Genomic DNA, 22,688 nt, shown 5'->3' with positions numbered 1-22,688 from the left:
TACTGCGAGATCAATTCTTGTTGGGGCTGCGAGAGGGCCCCGTACGCCAAAGCTTGCGGGTGCAGCTTAGGAGAGGACCAGACTTAACCTTTGAGGAGCTGAGACGAGAAGCCCTGGCCCTCGAGCGTGACCAGGCGGAACATGTGGAAGCTCCCAGCTGTCTAGCTGCCAACGTTGTTGACCCCCTCCCGGCCCCTCCGGCACCCGATTGGAAGCAGGCCCTGCGGGAAGAGTTGAAGCGAGATGTTCGGGAACAAATGTCCGAGTTGTCCAAGTCCGTTATAGAAGAGCTCCGTCGAGAGCGCCCACCGCCATCTTTCCATTCCCGAGAGCGGGCTTATTCTGATGGGAGTCGCCCTTCGGAACGCCGTCCTCCCCGGCCAGTGGGCTCCCGATTCCAGTGGGACGAACAGGGGCGGCCCATCTGTAATGGCTGTGGAGAGCCTGGGCACTACTTCCGCCAGTGTTCCGCTAGACGAGCATCACGAGGGGGTTTTTAGAGTTTCCGGCCACTGTGGGTCAAGTGGTCGGGACCCCTTATTAGACCCCTCTCCTTCTGCATCCTCTCAGAATCATTTGATAGGCCGTTGTCCGGTGGTGATGGCCCAAGTTAATGGCCAAGAAATACACTGTCTCTTGGACACTGGCTCCCAAGTGACCTTATTTGCTGAAAGTCTGGCCTATGAGCTGTTTGGCACCAATGGTAGGCCTCCTGCCGAAGCCCCCTGGTTGACGCTACGTGGGGCCAACGGGCTGGACATACCGTATGTGGGGTACCTCGTGACTGATTTGAAGATCCATGGAGTTGTAGTGCCTCAGAAGGGGGTAGTAGTTGTCCGAGACCCGTGTCTGGGGTCCCATCGGGCCTTGATTGGGATGAATGTCATCTCGGAGTGCTGGGAGGAGTTATTCCGGAGCGGACCGGCGCAAGCAACCGTAACCCCAGCCAGTCGGGAGTGGGATCGCATCCGAGCCGACTGCCGCCGGATATGTCTGGCCGAACAACAGCACGATCGGGAGAGTACAGGAAGAGTGGCCTGTCGTTACGGTTACGCCCTGTCGATCCCCGCTCAGAGTGAGGCTGTAATCTGGGCCAGACTGCCCCCTCGACGTTATACTCCGCAAGAGTGGGTTATGGTGGAACCCCATGAAGAGGGTCCCAAGGTGGAGGTGGCTCGAGGACTGGCAACTGTTCGGGGAGGTCGAGTCTCGGTGAGAGTTAGGAACACGAGTCCCTTCCTTATTCACCTGTATCATCGTCAATGCTTGGTCCGGGTGACCTCAGTAAAGCCGCAGCAGGTTTGTGAGCAGGATGAAGTTAACTTCCAGCGGGTGGGTCCCACGGTGGTCGAAGTGGCCTTAGCCCGGGCCGGTCCCGGAGTGGAAGAGACCGGAGGACTGCCGGCTCACTTGAGGGGAGAGTCGTTACGAGGCGACGGACTGCGGGAAGAGCAAGTGGGACAACTTCATGAATTCTTGAGGAAGTGGCAGCACCTGTTTTCCACTCACGAGGAAGACTATGGTCGCACCGATGTAGTGAAACACCAGATTCCAACTGGGGATGCCGCGCCGAGCCGAGAGCGCTACCGACCTGTACCCCCGACCCTGTACACTGAGATCCGCACTCTGTTGCGAGGAATGCTCGACAAGGGGATTATTCGTGAGAGCAGCAGCCCTTGGGCCGCACCGATAGTGTTAGTCCGCAAGAAGACAGGGTCTTGGAGGTTTTGTGTAGATTACCGTCGGTTGAACCAGGTAACCAAGAGGGATGCTTTCCCGCTGCCCCGAGTGGAAGATTCTTTGACGAGCCTTACTCAAGCTGCCTGGTACTCCACCCTCGACTTGGCCAGCGGCTATTGGCAGGTGCAGATGGACGAGCGAGACCGGGAGAAGACGGCATTTACCACCCCTTTCGGTCTCTATGAGTGGGACCGGATGCCGTTCGGCCTCTGCAACGCCCCCGCTACATTCCAGCGGCTGATGCAGCGCTGCTTGGGCAGCCAAGTGATGGATACCACCCTTGTCTATCTGGACGACATCATCACTTACTCTCCCGATTTCGAGTCCCACCTGGAGCATCTTGGGCGAGTCTTCCGCTCCCTAGAACGCTATGGACTAAAGCTACAGCCCGACAAATGCCAGCTCTTCAAGAAAGAGGTTAAGTTTTTGGGACACGTGGTCAGTGCGGCAGGGATCTCCGTTGACCCAGAAAAAGTGAGGGCAGTGCAAGAGTGGACAGCTCCCCAAACGGTGCGCCAAGTTCGGTCATTCCTGGGCTTTGTGGGCTACTATAGGCGATTCATCAAGAACTTCTCTAAAATCGCCAAGCCCATTAACCAGCTGTTGGGGGGTATGGGTCGAGCACGGGGCCGAGGATCCCCTCCCATTCAATGGGACCCAACCTGTGAAGCCGCGTTCCAACAGCTTAAACAGGAGCTTCTACAGGCACCGATATTGGCATATGCCGACTTTAACCAGCCCTTCATCCTGTACACCGATGCTAGCCAGCTAGAGTTGGGAGCTGTCTTGGCCCAGAAGCAACAGGGGGAGGAGAAGGTGATTGCCTATGCGAGCCGAAGTTTACATCCTGCCGAGAAGAATGACTCGAATTACAGCTCCTTTAAACTCGAGCTACTGGCCATGAAGTGGGCGATGGGCGAAAAGTTTAAAGACTATCTGTGGGGGACTAAGGTACAGGTGGTTACAGACAATAACCCGCTGGTACACCTACAAACAGCCAAACTGGGGGCAGTAGAGCAACGCTGGGTGGCACAACTGGCCAACTTTGATTACCAGATTCAGTATCGGCCAGGCAGAGAGCACACCAATGCTGACGTGCTATCCAGGCTACCGGGTGAGAGATCGGCCGGCCATATACCGACCCCAGGATCAGGGTCCGACGAGGGGCTGATGGTGGGAGTTGTTGAAGCACCGGGACAGACGCCTGAGGATCCCCCTCCCTGTTGGGGATGGGAACCACAACGCTGGAGGCTGTGGCAGGGCGAAGATGGAGATGTGCTGCGGGTGCGGACATGGGTAGAGCAGAGGATCTGGCCTGAGGGGGAAGAACGTCGAACTCAGCCTCGGAGTGTGCGGGGCCTGCTGGGACAAAGAGAAAGACTCTATCTGAGGAATGGGGTGCTCTGTAGGGCGCTTCAGGACCCAGGCCAAGGAGAGGAGGTCTGTCAGATCGTGGTCCCCGAAGGCCGAAGGCAGGCTTTGTTGGAGGCGTATCATGCTAGGATGGGACATCAGGGGCAGGAGAGGACATTGGCTTTGCTGAGGCGACATTTCTACTGGCCTGGGATGGAGGGCACCATTAGGACTTACCTTCAGGGATGTTCCCGTTGCACCTTGTTCAAGTCCAGGAGGGAAGCACGGGCACCGCTGGCCCCGATCCAGGCCAAGGCACCCCTGCATATGGTGGCAATGGACTTTCTCACTCTGGGACGACCGGTGGATCAGATCCAAAATATTCTTGTTGTCACCGATCTGTTCACCAAGTATGCTTGGGCCATTCCCACCGTGGATCAAACTGCCCTCACGACTGCCAGCGCTCTCTGGAGGTATGTGATTCAGCCCTTTGGATGCCCTGAAATCCTCCATTCAGACCAAGGGGCTAACTTTGAGTCGAAGGTGATCCGTGAATTATGCCAACTGTACGGATGTAAGAAGACCCATACGACCCCGTATCACCCCCAAGGGAACGGAGGGTGTGAGAGGTTTAATCAAACCCTATTGGGCTTGCTGGGGACTCTGGAGGAAGAACAGCAGGGTCAGTGGGCAGATAGGCTCCCAGCAGTGATGCAGGCATATAACAACAGCATACACAGTACCACCGGTTATGCTCCTACCTACCTGATGTTCGGTCGACATTTGAGGCTCCCAATGGATATGCTCTTGGGGACTGCTGGGAAAGAAGAGGAAGGTAGTCTGTCCGATTGGGTAGTAAGTCACCATCAACGCCTCCAGTCCGCCTATGAACAAGTCGCCGCCCGGATTAATCAGGCAGCGCTAAAGAACAAGAGGCTATACGATCGGACTGCCCGAGAAGCTCCGCTACTGCCCGGGGAGAGGGTGCTGCTGCGGGATAATCGCCGACGGGGGAAGGGAAAATTGAGCGACCGATGGGAGGCTCAGCCATACGTCGTTCAGCGACAACCCCATCCGGACCAACCTGTATATGCCTTACGGCCCGAAGGGAAGACGGGCCCGGAACGAGTTTTACATCGCAACCTGATCCGCCCCTGCCCGAATTATTCTAAGCCAGTGGTAGAGAACCCACAGGCCGAGACGACGTGGACGCCCCCGCTGGTGGGATGGGCAGTGATCCCAAGGGGCATAGGCCCAGGACCACGACCTGAAGCCCCCCGCTCTCCACTTCGACGTTCTCAGCGGGAGAATCGGGGCCAGCCTCCGGCCAGGTACGGAGACTGGGTGTTGGGAGACCGTTCTCGGGACTAGAACGGTTTGGCGGGGGGGTATGTCACGGGGTGACAAACAGCCCCGGAACAATTCCCCTCTGGAGAATTGTTCCCGTCGGGACGTTTTCAGCGTAACACCATCCCCGGACCTGTATGAGTGTTTGTCGTCATGACAACTAAACGGCAGATTGGTGACAGGTGTAAGGACTTCACGCTGAGTGTTTGATTGAGACCACTCCCGCTTCTTGACAGGATAAAAACACACAAGGAAGAGAAGGCTGGGTTGTGCTGTGTGGTGTTGTGCTGTATTTCTGCCCGTTGATCTGGATTGTTCTTCCCCCTGATTGTTGGTGGCTTCTCTCCCGTGGGGATTTGTTTATGGGACTGCAGTTGAGGGGTCGTCCTGAAGGAAAAGGAGTGTTATTTGAGAGGACTCGGGGACGGTCAAGAGGAGTGAAATTCGCTGACTGAGCTGGGGAAGAGAGAGATGAGTAGTTATCAGACTGAATCTCATAACTGCATGTGTTTTACACTAAATTGGGTATTGGATTGAAGTGTTTGGAGCATGTGTACACCTTTCACCGAGTGAAATATTGATTCCTGTTGATTTCCTCATCTCCTCTCTCCGATTGGAGTCCAGCAGAGTGAAGTCCGTCTGTGACTGTGAAGACCAATCTCTCGAGTGTTCTGTTCCGCCCCTGGCGATCCTCAGTCCGGTAGTCCAGGAGCTGTGGGTGAGTGCTGGCCTTATGCGCACTGGAAGAGTGGAATTGTAGTGTGTAAATTGACGTTTCCCCTCACGAATACATGTTTAGAGTTGGATTGCAGTGTGTGTGTGTGGAAGAATACCTGTTATTGCCCCGCAACTGCCCATGTGCCCTGGGGATCTACTATTTACCATGAGAGCTGAGTGAGATTGCTTACATCTACGTGCAGTGTTCAGAAAGAAGAACCTCTGTGAGATAACGTTCACCCCATGTGAGAACTGTGTAATTGCTGTTGAGAACTGTACACTGCTGTTGAGAACTGTACACTGCTGTTGAAGTTGATTCTGTCTGTCCTAGAGAAGCCCCGTTCAGCCTGCGACTAGAAGCCCCGTTCAGCCTGCGACTGTGAGTCTGCTGCAGCTCTAAGCCTACCTGCATGGTGTGAAGTTATCTGTCCCCTGCAATACACGTGAGAACTATACACTGCTGTTGAAGTTGATTCTGTTTGTCCTAGAGAAGCCCCGTACAGCCTGCGACTGTGAGTCTGCTGTAGCCCTAAGCCTACCTGCCTGGTGTGGAGTTATCTGTCCCCTGCAATACACGTGAGAACTGTGCACTGCTGTTGAAGTTGATTCTGTCTGTCCTAGGGAAGCCCCGTTCCGCTTGCGACTTGGAGTCTGCTGCAGCTGAGCCTTGATCTCTCTATTCACCTGTGATATTCACCTGTCCAACGCTCTCCCACTGTGAGTCTGACGCCAGTCTGTGAAGGAAGTGGCCTCCGTTCTCTCTACTCACCTGTGATATTCACCTGTCCAACGCTCTCCCACTGTGAGTCTGACGCCCGTCTGCGAAGGAAGTGATCTCCGTTCTCTCTATTCACCTGTGATACTCACCTGTCCAACGCTCTCCCACTGTGAGTCTGACGCCAGTCTGTGAAGGAAGTGGCCTCCGTTCTCTCTACTCACCTGTGATATTCACCTGTCCAACGCTCTCCCACTGTGAGTCTGACGCCAGTCTGTGAAGGAAGTGGCCTTCGTTCTCTCTACTCACCTGTGATATTCACCTGTCCAACGCTCTCCCACTGTGAGTCTGACGCCAGTCTGTGAAGAAAGTGATCTCTGTTCTCTCTACTCACCTGTGATATTCACCTGTCCAACGCTCTCCCACTGTGAGTCTGACGCCCGTCTGCGAAGGAAGTGATCTCCGTTCTCTCTATTCACCTGTGATACTCACCTGTCCAACGCTCTCCCACGGTGAGTCTGACGCCAGTCTGTGAAGGAAGTGGCCTCTGTTCTCTCTACTCACCTGTGATATTCACCTGTCCAACGCTCTCCCACTGTGAGTCTGACGCCAGTCTGTGAAGGAAGTGGCCTTCGTTCTCTCTACTCACCTGTGATATTCACCTGTCCAACGCTCTCCCACTGTGAGTCTGACGCCAGTCTGTGAAGGAAGTGATCTCTGTTCTCTCTACTCACCTGGGATATTCACCTGTCCAACGCTCTCCCACTGGGAGTTTCGCCGGTTCATACCCGCGGCGGTGCTGCTCTGGGTCCCTGGGAAGGAGAGGACAAGGAATTTTAGACTAGGACCTTTTAACCTCTTACACTCCTAGACCATTTTTGGGGATTTCCGCCTGGATTTTCCTACCGAAATTGAAAAGCCTCCCATTTCCACATATTTTTTCCAAAATAGACAATTTTGGTGTCATTTTACAGGAAACCCTTTGCAGATTCATAAAACAGTGTTAAAAGTGATAAACATTTAAGTATATGTTGTCTGAGCTGTAATAAAACAAAAAAAAAATAGGCGCTTTTTGATTTTTTAATTTTAAATTCATTTTTGAAAGTGTGTAACTCAGGCCCTGTGGGGTCTAGCAACATGCAGACACTTATGGCTGTTTCCTCTAGATGCCAGCAAACACTGGAAAAAATAATTTTTTCTCTATACTAAAAAATGAAAAAGATGTGCATATTAATCTGAAGGGAGGAATATTACCTTTTTGTTATGTAATTTCCACCTACCCAAATCTAAACTCTGCTCATACCCATATACAGTGGAATATATGCAATTTTCCAGTGTCATTTTACAGAAAACACTTTGAAATTATATAAAACACTGCTGGATGTGATAAATATTATAGTATATGGTGTCTGTGATATAATAAACAGAAAGAAAAAAATGGGCGCTTTATGATTTTTATCATTTTATTCTTTCAGAAGATACAAGACTTATCATTTTACAAATGATTTGCCTAAAATCTGTGGTCTATTACAATCTAGAACAGGATCCTCATACTCCAGATTTATATCATTCATTATATGGGCATCAGTTTTATCACCTGTGTTGTGCATCACCTCAACATCACCGGCCAGCCTCCTGGAGATCTGATGGCAGCTGTGCCAACACTGCCCAAAGTGCCAATCTTCAACAGAACATGAAACAAAGAAAAAACACTATTTATACATAGTGTCTGCACTGTAATAATATCCATTTCACAATATCAAAATGTAGATTTACTGAAATGACCATTTTATTCCACTTATGGAAAGTTGGAAGCTATTGCGCAATCATACTTTCCATTTCCAAAACGTTTGACATTTCTTTTCAAATAATAGTTTATCAGATTGGTTGCTGTGCTTTCACATTTAAAACTAACAATAACTTTATCAAAAAATGTATATAAACATTGTAAATGCTGAAAAACCATAAGGTTATACGTACCCAAATGCTCAGTGCGTCTGAAAAGTGCGCATTCAAAACTTCTCCAAAACGCCCATTTAGAAACCAGTTGCACTTCCAAAGATCGCTTTTATCAATGCTTTTATCTTGCTATATGCAATTATAAAAATCAAAACAGTTCATAAACTATAAAAACTATAATAACACACGCAAACTCCCGAATATTTTACTCCAAAGAGAGCTTTCGCGCTGACCCGGAAGTGATCAAGTGAGCGCACCCATAGCGCGTCCGTCTGTCTCTTGAACTCGCGTCCGTCTCTCTCTGATATCCCGCGAGCTTAGTTCCGGGTAGATATATATACTAAATGACTTTCCTTAGCAGTAGCACAAAGTAGGCTCGCGCCTGTACAGATGGGTTAGAGATCCAGTGTCTTGCGCTCAGAGCGCGTCTTCTCTCAGTTCATTCGAAAAGGTTTTTCTTACCAACGAAAGCTCACAGAAACGTGAAAATGGTCTCTTTTTAAAGATAACATCCTAAGCTAAAAGGTGATATAGATTATGTGGCTGTTTGCGGCTGACTGAAGCCGTCATCGGAGCAGGAATGTGATACTTTTATCTGTCATCTCTGTTTGATTTTATTTCACTGCGCGATTCTTTTGAAGATATTTCGGTCTATGATTGTCTCACAATGTAATAATCTACATCGTCAAATTCCTTAGAATGAGAGCTTTCTTGTGATATATGACTTGACTGTTTTGTGAAATATATAAAAAATAAATATTTGTAGAAATATTTCTTCGCAATCATAAAGCGGAATTTTTTGCCTGAGACCAATGCATATTTAAGCTAATATTTCATTCGACATGTATCATGAAAACGAAAGTGATGGTATTCTTTGTAAAGCTTAGATTCTAAGCTTTAAAATGATACCATGAATTGTCTAATACCATATAAGGAAGTTTATTAAAAGAACGTACGAACATCATAACAAAGATTTTAAATCCCGGTACCGGGTTGGTGGAGTTTATGTGGTTAATTGCTTTTTAATACAAAATAAAGTTGTTATTCCTTTTACTCCTGCCTCCTGCCTCCTCCTTTGATACGCTCCTCTGGGTGATAGTGGTTTAGGGGTGGGTGCAGTCTGGTTTGGCCCACCCCGACCTGTGACATGAACATCCCACGGCGCATAAATTATCAGTAGTGAGAACACTTTATGAACGGACCAGTTTCATGTCATGTCAAGACAGACAGAAAGAGGAAAAACACATCAGACACGCACTTGCACGCTGCCAATATCCGACATGGGCCATAAACAAAGGAAAAGAAGAAGTCGAAAACAAGCAAACCAGACCAAAAACAAAACTCAAAACTCAAACCGAAATCGGAAACCGGAAACCGGAAATAAGGACATAGTAACTCTACCATATATCAGAGGCATAACAGAACCATTACAACGGGCAATGAGAAAATACAACATAAATACAGTAGTAAAACCATACACCAAGTTAAGGCAGTTACTGGTACACCCCAAGGACAAAATAGAGCAAGACAAAAAATGTAACGTCATATACGAGATACCATGCAAATCATGCAATAAAACATACATAGGAGAAACAGGCAGGGCTTTCAACACAAGAAAGAAAGAACATCAGAAAGAATGTGAAAAAGAAACAACAGGACGACTCACAAGAACTCAAAAGGAAAAAGCGCAACAGGAACAACTAAAATCAGCCATATCAGATCATTGCAAACGAAATAACCACATTATGGACTGGGACAATGGACACATCATCAGATCAGAACCAAACAAATACAGAAGATGGATAAAGGAGGCGATTTAAATCAGGAAGCGGGCCAAAGACACCATCAACCGGGACGAGGGAGCCTACATGCTCTCACACACATGGAACACCATCCTCCAGAGAACATCGAGCGGCGGGGGGGCAGGGCGTGGCCAGCCCGGCGGAACTGTCAGGTCCGCCGGGTTGGCCACACCCAGGAAATAACAGCTGATAAACGACACGTCACAGCTGTCAGATGACGCTTCTGAGGAAGACTGCAGGTTGCAGTCGAAACATGTCAAGGTAAAGAAAAAGTTTTTTTTTTTTTCCTCCACCTGAATTTTTTGTCTTTTTAGAAGAAAACTATCCCAATTTAAGACTTTGATAATGTTAGTTTCCTATCAGTTCGTACAGTTACAGACTGAGACACAGATAACGGCTGATCGACTGATTTTCTGCTTCTGTAAAGTCGTGTTGTGTGTGGATGATTTACCTCTTTCACTGTGAGATCTTCAGCTTTAACACTCCTTTGTTTCTTCCTGTTATAATCACAGACATTAACAGCATATGGACGAATGTATTCAATTAAGAGAAAATATGAATGCTGTTTTTAAAGATTACTAATAATCAAACACAAATGAATAATTTCCTTCTACATCAGACCAAAAGTGTACTTGTACAATCACTGCAGTTTTTTAACTCACAGTATAAACAGGAGGATGATGATGAAGATGATGATGATGATGATGAATAATCCTCCAGATGCCGCTGTGATCATAATCACATTCCTACCAGCAACATGATGAACTGAAAGAGGAAGATCATCATGATTAACTCTCCAAACTGATGAATGATGTGAAGATACAGGAGTGTGTTAATAAAAGCTTCACCTGTGACAGTTACAGCGTCTGATCTCTGAGATCCATGTTGATTGTGAGCCTGACAGTAGAAGCGTCCACTCTGTAGTGCACTGAAACTCTGTCCAGATCCAACAGCTGAGGGTTCATTCTCCTTAAACCAGCTGAAGTTCAGAGCAGGAGGGTTTGAGTCACTGATGCAGTTCAGAGTCACTGAATCTCCCTCCACTATTACACCAGATCCATTTATCAACACTGAGACGTTCCTGGGAGAGTCTAACACAGAGAAATATTGATATCATTAACAATCATTTTAAACTTGACATCACAGATGTTTCGAGGATTTAATGCCACAGTGACTGAACCATCATTAACTCACACATTATGTTTAAAGTCACATTATCAGAGTATTTCTCTCCATGTTCATTGATGGACTTGCACTTGTATTCTCCACTGTCATCAGAGCTGATCTTTGAGATGCTGAAGATTCTTCCAGATCCTACAATCGTTCCTCCTTTAAACCAGCTGATTTCTGCAGGAGGGTTTGAGTCACTGATGCAGTTCAGAGACACTGAATCTCCCTCCACTATTACACCAGATGGACTGATGGACACTGAGACGCTCCTGGGTGAGTCTAACACAGATAAATATTGATATCATTAACAATCATATTAAACTTGACATCACAGATGTTTCGAGGATTTAATGTCACAGTGACTGAACCATCATTAACTCACACATGACGTTTAATGTCACAGTGACTGAACCATCATTAACTCACACATGACGTTTAAAGTCACAGTATCAGAGTATTTCTCTCCATGTTCATTGATGGACTTGCACTTGTATTCTCCACTGTCATCAGAGCTGATCTTTGAGATGCTGAAGATTCTTCCAGATCCTATAATCGTTCCTCCTTTAATCCAGCTGATTTCTGCAGGAGGGTTTGAGTCACTGATGCAGTTCAGAGACACTGAATCTCCCTCCACTATTACACCAGATCCACTTATCAACACTGAGACGTTTCTGGGAGGATCTGTAAAGACAACAAGTGTAAAATGTCATGTAGTGAGACAAATCATTGCACAAATAATCTTCCAGAACTGGTTAAAAATAAAGGCAGACTTACACATGATATTCACATTCACAGCAGCAGAAGTCTGAGATCCATGTTTATTTCTAGCAGAGCAATGATAGTCTCCGCTGGCCTCAGACTTAATATTAGTGATGCTGTAGGTTTCACCAGATTGCAAAATATTCCTTTTTCCTTTAAACCAGCTGATTTCTGCAGGAGGGTTTGAGTCACTGATGCAGTTCAGAGTCACTGAATCTCCCTCCACTATTACACCAGATGGACTGATGAAGATCACAGGTTTCACTGGAGGATATACAGATGTCAGGTAAAAGTATTTATCAGAGACGGCTGGTGGAAAATGTTCTAGGAAAGGCTGCAGTTGGTTATTATTGGACAATTTCAGCAAACATCCCAGTTTAATTTTTCACTGTTTAATGCTCAACGTTAAAGAAAAAGTTTAAACAAAAAAGTTAACAAGGAAAACCTATTAAGACTAGAATTTGAGAGGCTTGAAACATTTGAAATACAGATAAATGTTTTACCAAGTTCTGGATTAAGTTTGAGGAAGAAAACTTTCAGAAAATTTACTTTTCCTAATTTACAATGAATGTACAGTATATAGTGCAACTGCAAAAACTGAGAGGAAAAAAAATACATGTTATATTTGTTTAGAGATTTTTTTATATATAACTACAATTTTGCTACTTCTTTTCCTCGCTCCTCCATCCTCCAGCCTGTGACCCAGAAACTGATCAAACTCAGCATCTTGAAGGACATCTCAATTCTCTCAGTTCCCTTCACATGCCACAATACTTTTTTTTATGCTTTACCTTTGCAGTTTATAAATTATAGCAAACATATATCAACAGGACATCTTGCTTTATCTTTATTATGAATTAATTTCTTAAATAACCAAACTTTAACAGCATAAGGGCAGATCTCTTGATCGCAGCTGTTGACGCTTTGAAGTGACGCTCCAGTGATCAAGAATATTCCAATATACAAATAGGGCGCTTCTCATTTCTTATTTGTGTATCCTCGTTTCCTTTCCTCGTGTCTCAGTTCCACCCCCTGTAGGATTCAAGGGAAGGTTGCAAGGATAGAAAATTATTTGTTATTTAACAAATCAGTGACCACTGATTTGTCCCTAGCAATAATTTCAATCAAAAATGTAAATATATTTATACTGTATCTAGCGTCTAGGTTACTGATGTAATCCCTGTTCCCTGAAGGAGGGAACCGAGACGTTGCATGACTGACGAATTAGGATCGCGCCTGAGAACATATCATCATCGAGTTTTAACAGAACCGGTCCAATGGACATTGTCGAGTGAGATTTGCATCGCGGACCCGGTGCTGTGGTTATAAAGGAAGCGATCACAGACACTCACCAAGTTTTCGCAGAGGAGCCGAGTGGTGCTCAACGGCAACGGGACGTAACTTCTCCAGTTGAAAAAGACGTTCTGTTAAATGTATTAAAATGCATTAACGTATATGTGTATTGTACTAAAAACATACTCAAGTATATTTTTAATACATTTAATTGTATGTCTTTTTCACCATGGCTCCCTTCCCTCCTTCAGGGAACAGGAGTTACATTAGTAACCTAGACGTTCCCATTCAGTCATCACTATGAGTTACGTCAGTGACTGATGAATTGGGATCCCTAAGAAACGCCACAAACACTGTCTTCCAGCTCCTCGTGTAAACCGCCTGATCCCCCGCACCCTTTGTCACATGTCTGTCTTGTCTTGTTCTGCACTTGGGTGTTTGTTATGTTGTGCCATGTGCTTGTGTCATTGTTAGCCCCGCCCTACTTGTTATCTGATTATTGTTTGAGTTCTCCCACCTGTTCCCCCTGATTAGTTTCCCTTTATTAGTTCCCTCTTGTTTGCAGTCTGTGTGGATCGTTGTCTCTGTTTCCCCTTGTGTTAGGTTTTGAGTTTTGCCTGCCTTGTTTTTCCCCCCACGAGGGAGTTTTGGTTTTTTCTCTGTTTTGTTGTTTTTTCATTAAATATCCTTCTGCACTTGAATCCTCGCCTCACCTTTTGACTGCCCGTGACAGAACGATCCACCCACATGAGTTTTCAGCAGAAGGATTCCTGCCCTCACCTGGAGCGAATCATGGGACTCAACAGTCTGGTTTCCCTCCGGCAGCAGGGGACCAGGGTGAAGGAATTCGCCCAGAGATTCAGCGCGGCAGCAGAGGGACTCGGGCTTGGGGATATAGTCCTCAAAGACATATTTAATCTTTGTTTGGATGTTCCCTTGCCTCAGTGGGAGATGAAGGGGCTGGAGATTTTAGATTTCCCGGGTTTCGCTAAGTATCTCCACCATCGTGCTCGGTGGGATACATGGGACCCGCCTGCATCGCCGCTGCCCAGCCCAGAGAATGCATCGCCGCTGCCCAGCCCAGAGAATGCATCGCCGCTGCCCAGCCCAGAGAAGGCATCGCCGCTGCCCAGCCCAGAGAATGCATCGCCGCTGCCCAGCCCAGAGAATGCATCGCCGCTGCCCAGCCCAGAGAATGCATCGCCGCTGCCCAGCCCAGAGAATGCATCGCCGCTGCCCAGCCCAGAGAATGCATCGCCGCTGCCCAGCCCAGAGAATGCATCGCCGCTGCCCAGCCCAGAGAATGCATCGCCGCTGCCCAGCCCAGAGAATGCATCGCCGCTGCCCAGCCCAGAGAATGCATCGCCGCTGCACAGCCCAGAGAACGCATCGCTGCTGCCCAGCCCAGAGTTCCATCCACCATTAACTCCGTCCAGACCTGAACCTGCACCTCACCATCGAAGACGGCGGAGGAGGAGGAGGAACTCCGGCCTCCCCAATGTCCCGGAGGATTCCGTTGCGGAGGAGCCAGAGACTGTTCACGTCACGTCTGCCCAGCCAGAGACTGTTCACGTCACGTCTGCCCAGCCAGAGACTGTTCACGTCACGTCTGCCCAGCCAGAGACTGTTCACGTCACGTCTGCCCAGCCGGAGACTGTTCACGTCACGTCTGCCCAGTCGGCGATTGTTCACGTCGCGTCTGCCCAGACAGAGACTGTTCACGTCACGTCTGCCCAGCCAGAGACTGTTCACGTCACGTCTGCCCAGTCAGAGACTGTTCACGTCACGTCTGCCCAGTCAGAGACTGTTCCAGTCACGTCTGCCCAGTCAGAGACTATTCATGTCAAGTCTGCCGAGCCGGTGTCTTCGGACAGGATGGCCGCCGCCGAGGGTGTTCCCGTCACATCTGCTGAGCCTGTGTCTTCGGACAAGATGGCCACCGTTGAACCTGTTCACGTTACGCCTGTCGAGCCTGTGTCTTCGGACAAGATGGCCGCCGCCGAGAGTGTTCCCGTCACGTCTGCCAAGCCTATGTCTTCGGACAAGATGGCCACCACTGAACCTGTTCACGTTACGCCTGTCGAGCCTGTGTCTTCGGACAAGAAGGTCACTACCAAGACTGGGTCTTCGGACAAGATGGCCGCCGTCGAGCCTGTGTCTGAGCCGGTGGTGTCCGTTCCTGAGCCGGTGATGTCTGTTCCTGTTCCTGAGTCGGAGCCAGTGTCTGTTCCTGAGCCAGAGCCAGTGTATGTCCCGGATCCCGTGTCGGTCCCTGAGTCGGAGCCCGTGTCTGTTCCTGAGCCTGAGCCCTCAGTGACCGCGACACTGGCCATTATGGCCACAGCCATGTGGTGTGTGTGGGCTACACACACACTTGAGCCGGTGGTGTCTGTTCCTGAGCCGGTGGTGTCTGTTCCTGAGCCGGAGCCAGTGTCTGTTCCTGAGCCGGAGCCAGTGTCTGTTCCTGAGCCGGAGCCAGTGTCTGTTCCTGAGCCGGAGCCCGTGTCTGTTCCTGAGCCGGAGCCCGTGTCTGTTCCTGAGCCGGAGCCCGTGTCTGTTCCTGAGCCGGAGCCCGTGTCTGTTCCTGAGCCGGAGCCCGTGTCTGTTCCTGAGCCGGAGCCCGTGTCTGTTCCTGAGCCGGAGCCCGTGTCTGTTCCTGAGCCGGAGCCCGTGTCTGTTCCTGAGCCGGAGCCCGTGTCTGTTCCTGAGCCGGAGCCAGTGTCTGTTCCTGAGCCGGAGCCAGTGTCTGTTCCTGAGCCGGAGCCAGTGTCTGTTCCTGAGCCGGAGCCAGTGTCTGTTCCTGAGCCGGAGCCAGTGTCTGTTCCTGAGCCGGAGCCAGTGTCTGTTCCTGAGCCGGAGCCAGTGTCTGTTCCTGAGCCGGAGCCAGTGTCTGTTCCTGAGCCGGAGCCAGTGTCTGTTCCTGAGCCGGAGCCAGTGTCTGTTCCTGAGCCGGAGCCAGTGTCTGTTCCTGAGCCGGAGCCAGTGTCTGTTCCTGAGCCGGAGCCAGTGTCTGTTCCTGAGCCGGAGCCAGTGTCTGTTCCTGAGCCGGAGCCAGTGTCTGTTCCTGAGCCGGAGCCAGTGTCTGTTCCTGAGCCGGAGCCAGTGTCTGTTCCTGAGCCGGAGCCAGTGTCTGTTCCTGAGCCGGAGCCAGTGTCTGTTCCTGAGCCGGAGCCAGTGTCTGTTCCTGAGCCGGAGCCAGTGTCTGTTCCAGTGTCTGTTCTGGTGTCTGTTCCTGTGCCTGTTCTGGTGCCTGTTCTTGTGTCTATGTCCGTTCCTGGGCCGGTGGTGTCTGAGTCGGAGCCGGTGGGACTAGTTCCAGTGCCTGAGCCGGTGATGCCAATTCCAGTGCCTGAGCCGGTGGTGCCAGTTCCAGGGCCTGAGCCGGTGGTGCCAGTCCCAGTGCCTGAGCCGGTGGGGTTTGTTCCAGTTCCTGCGCCGTGGTCGCCCGAGGGGTCTTCTCCGCCCTGGCCGCCCGAGGGGTCTTCTCCGCCCTGGCCGCCCGAGGGGTCTTCACCGCCCTGGCCGCCCGAGGGGTCTTCACCGCCGTGGCCGCCCGAGGGGTCTTCACCACCGTGGCCGCCCGAGGGGTCTTCTCCGCCCTGGCCGCCCGAGGGAAAGTCTCCGCCCTGGCCACCCGAAGGAGAGTCTCCGATCTGGCCGTCCGAGGGAAAGTCTCCGCCCTGGCCGCCCGAGGGAAAGTCTCCGCCCTGGCCGCCCGAGGGAAAGTCTCCGCCCTGGCCACCCGAGGGAAAGTCTCCGCCCTGGCCGCCCGATGGACAATCTGCTCCACCCTGGCCGCCTGATGGACTGTTTGTCTCTTCCGTCCCGCCCTGTTCTGTTCCTCCCGTCCCGCCCTGGTTGGTTCCTCCAGTCCCGCCCTGTTCTGTCCCTCCCGTCCCGCCCTGGCCTGTCCCTCCGTCCCGCCCTGGTCTGTCCCCCCCGTTCTAGTGGAGTGTCTGGAAGCCACTCCTTATGGAGGGGGTTATGTCACATGTCTGTCTTGTCTTGTTCTGCACTTGGGTGTTTGTTATGTTGTGCCATGTGCTTGTGTCATTGTTAGCCCCGCCCTACTTGTTATCTGATTATTGTTTGAGTTCTCCCACCTGTTCCCCCTGATTAGTTTCCCTTTATTAGTTCCCTCTTGTTTGCAGTCTGTGTGGATCGTTGTCTCTGTTTCCCCTTGTGTTAGGTTTTGAGTTTTGCCTGCCTTGTTTTTCCCCCCACGAGGGAGTTTTGGTTTTTTCTCTGTTTTGTTGTTTTTTCATTAAATATCCTTCTGCACTTGAATCCTCGCCTCACCTTTTGACTGCCCGTGACACCCTTGGAGAAGGAGAGGGCTTTACACAGAGAAGTCAATCACTGCTGTTCCTACTTGTTAATGCCTACTTGTCACTGTTCTGCCATTTTCACTATGATAGTATACATTAATTAATTAAGTAAATAAATAACCCTTTACATTTTTTGTCAATTGTTTACACACAAATACTGGTACTTGAGACACAATGACCACAACATGTAACTCATTCGCCAACCGCCTTAACCAATTCTGCTAAACTACAAGCACAATTCCTGCTTTACACTCAAATTGCAGTTCTAAAACACACTTTTTTCAAAACACACACAATTCTCTGCTTTTGGCACAATTTTCATGCAGAAAATCTCTTGTCTTCACAAGGAACACACTGCCATTCAAATATGCACACTGACTCATCACATGGGCAAACACCCGTCACACAGTTTTACAATTAGCAATCAGAGCTTTAGCATAAAAGGGCAACAGGTGAGCTCTTCAATGGAGCAATGGATGCCAACATTGGATTATTTTCTTTTTTACTGTAACTGTATACAGTAAATTATTCTGTTGTTTTGTATGTAGATCACAGTATGTACAACTTTGTGTTGGTTGGGATGTACACTGTGTACATTGTTTTTGTGGAAAAAATAAAATATATTTGTTACCGTGTATTTGTGTGTTCTGAGTATAAAAACAACATTCTCAAATATTTTACAACACACTTATGTATGTACTGTCTGTAGTAAGTGTAACACTGAACCAAAAAAAGGCCTAAGTCATTATGATGAATGGAGAAGAAGTGTTTTCCATTCATCATAGTGTTTTACATTGAGCACATCCGTGTTCAACTGGTTCTTATAAATGTCTATTCATGTGATGGTTTGTGTGTGTCATTTGAAAACAAAATACCATTTTGAGAAGAAATAACATTGTTTTGAATGTAAAGTTTCATTTTGCAGGAGAATTGAGGGGTTTTGCCCATTGTGTGTGTGTTTTTGGATTTGTGTGTAGAGTTCTGAGAATATGAGGCATGCTTTCAGAAAATGTGTGTAAACAATCGAGAAAAACTGTAACTTTGAGTTCAAAACCGAATGGTAGAAACTTAGAATATCCTACATTTCTCCAAGGACAGTGAATTATTTTTTGAGTCTATTTACCCGTGGAAGAATACACATATAGGATCACCACATATGGGCACCAGTCTAGCACAGGGGCTGACCACTGACCAGAGTCACTTCTGACTCCAGAGGAGGAGATGGTGGGCGAGTTGTGACATGAGATGGGATTGTGGATCCCCTTGATGGTTTATGTACGCATATCGATGTGTTGTCCGTTCAGACCAGTATATGCTTGTCTTGCAGCAACAGCAGAAACCGGCGGAGAGCAAGGAATACTGTGAGCAACTTGAGGCAATTGATATGCCACTGGAGTCGAGTTTGCTCTTTCCCAATTGACCTGAAGCTCCAGATGGCTGAGGTGTCTGAGCACCAGGTCCCTGTGTTCACACAACTGATCTCGCGAGTGGGCCAAGATGAGCCAGTCTTTGAGATAGTTGAGGATGCGAACACCCACCTCCCGTAACAGGGAAAGTGCGGCCTCCGCGACCTTCGTAAAGACGCCAGGTGACAGGGAAACTCCGAAGGGGAGGACTTTGTACTGGTATGCCCGTCACTCGATTTCAAAAGTGTAGGAACGGTCTGTGTCGAGGGAGAATTGAGACATGAAAGTACACGTCCTTCAGGTCGATCGCTACGAACCAATCTTAGGGGCGAACACATTCGAAAAGGTGTTTCTGTGTTAGGATTTTGAACGGAAGCTTGTGAAGGGCCGATTCAAAACACGCACATCCAAGATTTGCCGTAACCCACCACTCTTCTTGGGAACAATAGCCAGGCTAGCCAGGCTCCCAGCGACCGAACCAGCAGGACCAATGGGACCACAGATGTACCCGTGGTGGGGCAGCGAGGTGGAGGACAGGGACCCGTATATACCATATACTATATCCAGCTACCCGTCCCGGAGTGGGGTCTGAGTGTGCAGTGCAACACTACCTGGCTCTACAGTTTGGCAGGGCGTGCGTGAGAAAGCCTACAGCTTGTTCTGAGACACTGCTTATAATTTATGGGGATTCACAAGTTCACACTTACAAATAAGTCAGATAGAATAAATGCGTATTTGGCGTGCTGTTCGAGGAGAGGGCTCCGGGCTCGGTATTCGGCCCGAACCCAGAGTACTCCCCCCATATTCCTGGCTGTTGTTGGAAAGTTTTCTTTCATCGAAGCAAGACCAGGAGACGTTGGGATAAGCAGAAGTGATTTATTGGGATCTTTGCTGTGTGTTGTCTGTAGTGTTCTTCCAAGTCTGACTAAGGGAACTTTACATGGTATTTTATAGGCATTCAGTGGGCAGTTCTTAAAATATTGACCTTAGACACAGTCTTAGAGATGACCACTAAATCTAATCATCTAAAGACAATAGAGATAATTACCCCCGACTGTGATAATGTGATTGAGTCAAAAACAAATGGTACTCCAGACTTGTATCCACATCACATGGTCACAAGAACTAAAGATATGTAAACATTCACACCTGGTTTGACTCTTAGTAGGAAGGTCAAAGACCAACTGCTGACTTGCAGCTGACTTCTAATCAGTGAATTGATGCCATCATGTTCACCTTGAATGCCCAATACAGTGTAGTTCACCTTAATTTTTCATGTGATATTATAAAGCATGTAGGATCAGCAGATCTTAAACATATTCTTAAATTTGTAATCCCACACTGTGAAAGAACAAGCCAAGAGTGAGGAGTCGGGGTGGTGGAGGGATGCTGAAAACTGTCAAGGAAGTTAGGTGAGTTGACAGAGTGAATATATATATACTTCCTCTCATGCTGATAGGGTAGACATGGTAATTGTTTGAGTTGATTGATTGATTGATTGATTATTTGAACGTGCTCCTCCCGAACTTTGTTAATAAAACATCATTTAAAAAAGAAGAATGGGAAGATTTGTATCATTATAGGGTGGTTGTGTACACACACTGCTGACACATTTATGTTCAAACACCATGTAAAGTGAATTTTGCATAATAGGTGCCTTTTAAAAATCTTAAATTCTTCAGAGCACAGACTTAAGTCTTAAAATCTTTTTAAAGGGAACACTTCACAGATTATTGTAGATTTTTTTTTTACGTTTACGTTTACGTTTATGAAAATAATAATAATAATAATATAATAATAACTTTATTCTTATATAGCGCCTTTAAAGCAGCTTCTCAAGGTGCTTTACATAATAGAACAAGCAAATTTAAAATACAACACAGAGAAAAAAATAGAATAAACAAAGATAAAAAAAATAAAAAGTCAAGTAAAAGCTAACCTAACAAAATGCGTTTTCAAATGAGAGAGCAAATGTAAAATATATATTTTTATATTTTATATAAAATATATATTTTACAAAAAATATTCATCTAAAACTTCAAGAAAATCAAAGCTAAATATCTGAACAAATTCTGAGACAAATTTTAGGCTGATATATAAAAATAAAAATAAAAAATTATAAAAAAAATCAGTACGATTTTTTGAGCGCAGTACCAAATTTTCCACTAGATGACATCCAGACTTCTCTGGTGATATGGAAATATGGATTAAGTGATCTTAACTACAGTCTGAACGCTTTCAAATGCTATATACCTGTAGTTGGTCAAGATTACTTTAGGTTTAGACTAAGATTGTTATAAATGTATAATGACAAGTGTCCCACGGGTGTCGGGTAGTCTTAAAAATAGTGGTTAAAACATTTTTATAAATCATAAAATTCAGATCTTTATTCTTTGTAATGAAAAGTATTATTTGTACCTGATTGCAATTTTTTTTCATTTTTTTTCCATAGTGGGGAATTGAATACAATTAGGGTCAATTTGACCTGGACCACACAGACTGTAACCAGAAATCTAAAGTGCATGAGGGTTAAAGAGAGAAAGTCAATCTGTACTCACACATGACATTGAGCTGAACAGCAGGAGAGATGTGAGTGTGTCCGTCTACAGCACAGCTATATCTGCCTGAATCCTCTCTTCTGACTGACTGCAGCAGGAGTTCATTGTTTCTGTCTCTTCTCTCAGTTAATGGCTGTGAGTTTCTGTACCAGATGAATGTTGCTCTGTCAGTCAGAGCGCAGCTGCTTTTACATCTCAGAGTGACTGAATCTCCCTCTGTCACTCTCTCAGGAGACTCCACCTGAAGATCTGAACACAACACACACATTATATCTAGTGCTGCTGTCATACACTGATTATTATTCAACATAATGCACAGAAGAAGAGATAAACCTCATCAAAGTCACCTGTGACAGAAAGAGTCACTCCTGGATAACCAGTATATTTTCCACCAGGTTTATCAGTGATGAATCTGAAATAGTACATGCGTGAATCATTCAGTCTCACATGACTCAGTCTGATGGTGCAGTTCTGCTGTTTATCTCCCAGATACTGAAGCCTCTGACTGTATTCAGTGTCATTAGACAGATCTCGAGGATCTATACCATTCATATACTCATTGGTCCAGAACACTTTCATGATCCGATATCCAGTAGGGTATGTATAAGTGCATCTCATTATCACTGTTGAGTCCTTTAGTGCACAGATGTGTGAAGGACTGTAACTCACACCCCAACCTTTATCATCACTAGAAACCCCTGAAACACAGAATTCATCAAACTGTAAATGTTGTTTTATCTGTTATATTGGGCCATGAAAACATGACAATACTTTATTACTATTTGAAAACAGCGACTCATTACAGTAAATATAAGATAAATGTAAATAAATAATCTCAGTACTTTAAGACAGAGGAGTGAAGAGAGAACCAAGAAATCAGCCAAAAACAACAAGCTGCACAATTACAGTTTTTCTGAATTGCTAAAACACATTTCTTGAAACCATCACTCACTTTCTCAAAACCTTAAACACAAAAGCAAATGTTCAAAACTCATTCAGAGAATCTCTGACTCTTCTGGCAAAATCAAACAATGCTTTCAGATCTTACACACATCAGTCAATATTAGAAACACTACAGATCATTCGTTAGACACTACATGACAAATGGAGAACACAGAATCCAAAGCATGCAGTTACAGGAGAAATATTTATTTATATATTGTAACAAAGTAAACAAAATTTGCAATTACATAAAGTAGTACTGACACCTGACAGTGGTGAGTGAATAAATACTGTATGCACTGCAAGTACTGTATAGTATTGTACTGAATATTGTATAGTATGGAATGTCTGTATATTCAGCATTTGCATACTGTGAAATACAGTGACCAACTGCAGAAGCCCAAAAGGTTACAGTAAAAAACTGTACATGAAAAGCATGTTACTGTAAAGTACAGTCAGAAGAGTTGAGCAACTGCAGAATCAAGGTCAGTGAGAGAGATTTATTCTGCTTCAGCTTCACGTCTTCATGTCGATCCGGCCGGAGAATATCATCTCTGCAGGAGAAGAGGAAAACCCTGAAGCAGATCCAGCCTTGACCA

The 22,688-nt window shown here is 47.0% G+C and overlaps 1 protein-coding gene across 4 annotated transcripts in view; it reads right to left on the bottom strand.

Annotated features, from left to right (window-relative positions):
• The window catches only part of LOC311283470 (B-cell receptor CD22-like), a 144,178-nt gene that overhangs the window by 8,867 nt on the left and 112,623 nt on the right, over positions 1-22,688 (bottom strand). Inside the window, exons 8-12 of one of the 4 annotated variants that reach the window (XM_084397896.1) lie at positions 11,230-11,484; positions 10,828-11,082; positions 10,482-10,724; positions 10,296-10,398; positions 10,085-10,130 (exon numbers count right to left, since the gene is read on the bottom strand). In XM_084397896.1, coding sequence (XP_084254022.1) covers positions 10,085-10,130; positions 10,296-10,398; positions 10,482-10,724; positions 10,828-11,082; positions 11,230-11,484 — 902 coding nt within the window. Of the gene's footprint in view, positions 1-4,489; positions 5,181-7,469; positions 7,554-7,852; positions 8,955-10,084; positions 10,131-10,295; positions 10,399-10,481; positions 10,725-10,827; positions 11,083-11,229; positions 11,485-22,688 lie in introns of those variants that run through there. The other 3 variants (XR_014626068.1, XR_014626070.1, XR_014626069.1) reach the window with 3 other exon arrangements.

The sequence above is a fragment of the Rutilus rutilus genome (genome assembly GCF_951802725.1).
Source record: "Rutilus rutilus genome assembly, chromosome: 2".
NCBI classification, from domain to species: Eukaryota; Metazoa; Chordata; class Actinopteri; order Cypriniformes; family Leuciscidae; genus Rutilus; species Rutilus rutilus.
This window is presented reverse-complemented; position numbering and strand designations above follow the sequence as displayed.